Here is a 6,064-nt window from a genome sequence, read left to right as displayed (position 1 = left end):
TTTTTGACAATTTCAAAACATAACAGATCATGTGTAAAAGAGTATATATATATATATAACAATTTTTAGTAGATTTAATATATATGTAACAAAATATAACAGATCATGTGTAAAAAATACCTTAGACAACATAGATGGCCGCACAGTACGTAGAGGATATTGGGGTTCCCAACGTATATAATTATTTGAAAGATGTAGAGGATATGAGGGTTTCCAACGTATATAATTATTTGAAAGATGTAGAGGATATGAGGGTTTCCAACGTATATAATTATTTGAAAGATGTAGAGGATATGAGGGTTTCCAACGTATATAATTATTTGAAAGATGTAGAGGATATGAGGGTTTCCAACGTATATAATTATTTGAAAGATGTAGAGGATATGAGGGTTTCCAACGTATATAATTATTTGAAAGATGTAGAGGATATGAGGGTTTCCAACGTATATAATTATTTGAAAGATGTAGAGGATATGAGGGTTTCCAACGTATATAATTATTTTAAAGATGTATTTTACAGCGCTTGTCAAAAAAGCGCTGTAATAGGTTCCGTTATTTTTAAAATATAATTACAACAGCGCTTGTGTTTAGCAAGCGCTGTAAAATGGGCGCTGTTAAATGTCATTTTTGGCGTAGTGTATATATGGAAATAACACTACAAAATAAACCAGAAATTTCTTAAGCTTCAAAAACCATAAATAATAACAATGTTTTTTTACATAATAAAAATGTTAACTACATACAATTGTCAAGTCAAATAAAAATTCAATATAGAACGTAACTAGATTCTATAGTTATGTTATTTAGATGGGTAATAGTTTGAATTACTTTAACTATTGTTTCGCCTAAATAATTAGAATATTTCAAGAGTGAGTTGCAAAAAATTATAGGCAAGAAAAGTTTATGAATGTTTAAGACATAAAGTTTCGAATGAATAGTGAAATAGTTAGAAGTTAATCATTTCTAAATATTTAATATTATTAATTTTTTGTTTCGATTATGATTTATATTTTTTTTAATTATAAAAAGAAAAAAATGTTATGAGAAACACATTCAACATCGTAGGGAAAAGATTCACCTCCTATGCAATAATATTTATATATGATCTTGAACAATAATTGGCAACAGAGAAACAATATTATTGAAGTAACTATGAACTGAGAATGTGTTTTACAAAAGGTTGCTTATAGTATAAAATTTATAATAAATAGATGTTGAGCCGCACTTTGTGCAACTGAATTCAATGTAATATTAATTTAGATGAATTGTTAATATAATTAATGAAATAAATATATTTTTTAAATAACTTTTCAAAAAATTTAATGGTTAATTTGTCAATTTAATCTCCAATAATTATTTCTAGAGACTATTGTAATTGAATATTTTCAAAATCGATATCAATATAATTTTCACATTTTGTTAGTTTCATCAACTATATTCACAATTTTATACAATTTTTGAAGTTAAAGTGGCGATTCTTTCATATTATCGTATTAAGACAAAATGTAGTTTTTGTTGAGTTAGTGTATTTATTAAGAATCTGGTATCCATATTTATATGATGTCATGATGAACAAAAATTTAGAAGATAAAAAAACATTCAATTTATAAAAAAATATTTTTCAATGTTTTTTATGAAAAGGAAATCGAAATGACCATTTATTTTTCTTGGAGTACACACAAAAAGAAAAGAAAATGATTTAAAAAGAAAATATTCTATGTGAAAACTTAAACTTTAGAATAATTAATAATAGTGTACAATTTATAAAAAAATAAATAAATAATGGTGCATGCACAAAAACACATTAAGTGATAATTGATTAGAGGAAAATGACTATATCACTATCTACTTTGTTTTTTTATGAGCAACCACAATCTAATTAAGTTGAAGTGAAGGAATAATATTTAGAGTTTGTCATCATATTATATTTTGTAATATTAAGAGAGAGAGAGAAAGAGAGAGAGAGAGAGAGAGAGAGAGAGAGAGAGAGAGAAAGAGAGAGAGATTTATTTGTTCTACAATTTTATTTGTTTATTCATGTTAAATTCGAAAGAATTTAACACCGAAGCATCCCTAAAAGATTACAAAAATGTGATTTTCTTAGATCATCATATATGATAATTTGTTAAATAGTTCTCGGAGAACTAATGATTTGATAATCAAGCATCCTTGAAGAATTGCTCCTCACTCCCCTCAAAAGACAATTTAAAAATAAATTTAAATTTAGAAATGATACATGTTGAAGCTCTTAAGAAGAAAATAAACTATATCGACAAATCAGACAAGTTAGCCTACAGAAAAACAAATCGGACCGTAATAGATAAATTACACCTCTTCCACATTGATAACCAATAGGTAGACTTAGATATTTAGACAATAGTTTTCCCATCTTGCAATTAAGCATGTTGGCCACCTCTTCCAACCACGATATTGACACATTAACTTTAACAATAAGACTTTTTTGAAAGTTTACCTTTATCCCTAACACAAGGTCAAGTAACAAAAGATTAGCCTTTCTGGTCCTTATGTTCACCCAACTCTTTCCTCCCACCATTAATGTGTCATCTGTGAATTGTAAATGTGATTGTTGAAGCGTAGAACCAACTCCGTTAGGGTAACCTTGTAACAACCCAAGATTTACCGACGACCTTAACATCAAATTGAATCCTTTAGCAGCTATAAAAAATAAAATGGTGATAATGGCTCCCCTGTCAAAGCATTCTTCTCAATAAAAATTCTAGAGTCCAGCTCTCGTTAACCAACACCAAAGATGATGCTGAGCCAATGCATTCATTCATTCATCAATCTCCTCCATTTTATAGGGAAATTCATTTTTCGCATCACCACCTCTAGATAATCCAATTTCAATGAATGATAATCCTTCTCAAAATCAACCTTAAACAATATAAGCTTCTTTTTATTCTCTTAGCATCATCAACAATCTCATTGGTTATAAGAATACCATTCAAGATTTGTCTTCCTTTAGTAAAAGTTGGTTGAGTTTCTAAAATAATCTTATCTATGACCACCTTGAATCTATTCGCAAGAACCTTTGACTGAACCTTATACATGCAACCAACTAGAGATATAGGTCGAAAGTTAATCAAAGATTGGGATTATCTTCTTCAAAATTAACACAATAAACTAGAATATTACCCACGCTTTGTGCGGGTTTAAATTTTTTTTGAATGCGATAAATATAATTCATTAATGTATTAATTTTGTAAATAGGTAAGGTTATCAGAAAAATAAATAAGATAAAAAAAATTGTAGAGTTTGTAATTAAATAAGTATTTTTACTTCTGAAATAATATAATAAAAATAATATTTTATAAAAGTTTAATCATAAAAAATATACAATTTTTTAGGGATGGAAACATTATTATTAATCAAAGTAAAACTAATCATCATTTTACAACCATTTTAGGTTGAATTTAAACGCTGTCTATAATTTATATAATTTAACCTCATGCACATAAAATACTAACCATGATTTAAGCGAAAATTTATATAATTGATAATTTTAGACTCTATTTTTATTAGAGTATATAGGTTATCTGAGTAAAAAAAAAAAATTATGTAGAAATTATTAAAATTGTAACATTTTTTCTGCCACATTTTAAAATATTTCAAAAATGCTCATGGTAAATACATGTATGGATAACTATTAAGAGAAAAGGATACCAAAATCACTTATTAGATTGATTAATTGTTATTTGTGCATTACATACATAGTAAATATATGTGTTGGCGTAGTAATAATAATAATAATAATCTCACATCTCCCATTGATACTTGAGTGAGAATTGAGAAACCATAAAAGATTTAATGTTGTGTAAACAACAAAACTTTGTATCTAAAATGTGTTCTTCACCAAAATTATCTCCTGCCAACAAAATTATATTTGTCACTAGTTTCTTTAATAAACAAAAACCACATAATTAAACAAAAATGCCACATATATTAAAATTTGCTTTAAATTGTGAATTTTGGTAATGAAGATAATTTTAAAATTGTGATATGATTAATCATATGCTCATACAAATCTTGTATAGAATTAAACTTTTTGTACATAGTAGCACAAACCATATTAGTTCCTGAGAATTTCATAGTAACCTTTATGTTATGTCTCCCTTGAAGATGAAAGTGATTCTCTATGATCACTTGTCTCTCTTTTCCATGTATTCTGAACTTGTGCTGCAAACTGCAAATTCCAAAGAATATCTTCCACAGAAGGTCTATCATTTGGCTCACTAGATAGACACCTTACACATATCTCCATCATTTTCATTAATGATTCATCTGAGCATTCTTTATGAACAACTGGGTCTACAATACTCCTTCTAGCAATATCATCTGTTTTTATGCTTACATGTAACTGCATAATAACCATACATAAACCATTGTTAAGATTCAGGCAAAAATTAAGTTTAATTCAATTACTGCTTAAGTTACATTTTATTTGCACTGTGAGTCTTTTATCTCAATTTCGATAACAATTAGTTCAATTGTAAGCTTCTGATAATTTAAAACTCTACCAAATGCCAGTACAATATGCCCTCATACTAATCATTCAAAATACATTTATCAAATCTTATAAATGATATATATTTCTTAATTTTCTCTACATCAATTTAAACTTACGCATAGCCTTAAAAACTAAGTAATAAAGGTATATCCACATAATAAATGTTTTTAACTTCCTTCACATGCAAAGTAGCTTGAACAATCAACTTATTGCAATGTTTCGATTAGACTTTAACATTTTATAATAGTAATTAGAGAAAATTTTCAAACATAAAGGATTGTATACATAATTTGATATATCTTAAAAGCTAATGGTGCAAACGAATATAACTTAAATAACTAAATCGTAAAAAAATAAATTTAAAGGACCTAAACGTAGCTAAATTTAAAGGATTAAAAATGTATTTTCACTAAGATTTAGGAGACATTTGGATATACAACTTAATTAAGCACTAATAGAATAAACATCTACTACCTTCGATTTTATGCATAAGAAAAAGTTCGGTCAGCAAAAATAGATGTGTTCCATCTAAATTTTAAAAAAAATACATTAACTTTTATTTTATATACAAGATCGAAAGTAGTATTGTATATGCATTTGAATTTGGATCCTCGACTATAGACTATTAGATTAAGAAAAACGGAAAGAGAGAGAGAACCACTGGATTAAGAGAGTCTCTCTCTCTATCTTAGTTCGACGGTCTAAGCTGGTTGCATCACACAAACATATGTAGAGGTTCCAATTTGGTACAACAATAGGTTTTTTTTTTTTAATACCCTTATTTTGAAAAAAAAAACACTTAAATACACCAATTTAAAAATTAAACACTAAAATGTCCCATTTTTTTTTTTTCACCTACAAGTCGTCATTTGGAATGACTACTTCCTTAAGGAAGCCCAAGTTCCAAATGGCGACTTCCCATTTGGATTTAAAAAAAAAAATCAGTTTTTTTAAATTTTTAATGGAATTATATATATAATTAATTAATATAATATATAAAAATACATAAAAAATAAATAAATAGAAATTTAAATTACAAAAAAAATTTAGTAAACCCAAATTTCAAATGGGCATTTATCAAAAGGTTTTTTTTTTAAAAAAAATCATTTCAATTTTTATTAAAATAACAAAAGTAATATATATATAATTAATATAATTCATAAAAATAGATAAATAGAAATTTTAAATTACGATAAAATTTTAGGAAATTCAAGTTCGAAATGCCAATTTTTCAAAAGTTTTTTTTTTTTTTAAAAAAATTATTTCAATTTTTATTGAAATAACAAAAGTAATATATATATATATAATATATAATTAATATAACTCAAAAAAATAGATAAATAGAAATTTTAAATTACGATAAAATTTTAGGAAATTCAAGTTCGAAATGCCAATTTTTCAAAGGTTTTTTTTTTTGTTTTTTTTTATAAATTATTTCAATTTTTATTGAAATAACAAAAGTAATATATATAATTAATATAACTCATAAAAATAGATAAATAGAAATTTTAAATTACGATAAAATTTTAGGAAGTC

At 25.8% G+C, this 6,064-nt stretch overlaps 1 protein-coding gene across 1 annotated transcript in view; it reads right to left on the bottom strand.

Moving 5' to 3' along the window:
- Window positions 1–3,941: 3,941 nt before the first annotated feature.
- Window positions 3,942–6,064, bottom strand: part of LOC101490546 (probable inactive leucine-rich repeat receptor-like protein kinase At3g03770) — a 7,708-nt gene continuing 5,585 nt past the window's right edge. The window contains exon 7 of the mRNA XM_004511112.4: window positions 3,942–4,378. Coding sequence (XP_004511169.1) covers window positions 4,124–4,378 — 255 coding nt within the window. The 3' untranslated portion in view covers window positions 3,942–4,123. The remainder of the gene's footprint in view (window positions 4,379–6,064) is intronic.

The sequence above is a fragment of the Cicer arietinum genome, chromosome 7 (genome assembly GCF_000331145.2).
Source record: "Cicer arietinum cultivar CDC Frontier isolate Library 1 chromosome 7, Cicar.CDCFrontier_v2.0, whole genome shotgun sequence".
NCBI lineage: Eukaryota > Viridiplantae > Streptophyta > Magnoliopsida > Fabales > Fabaceae > Cicer > Cicer arietinum.
This window is presented reverse-complemented; position numbering and strand designations above follow the sequence as displayed.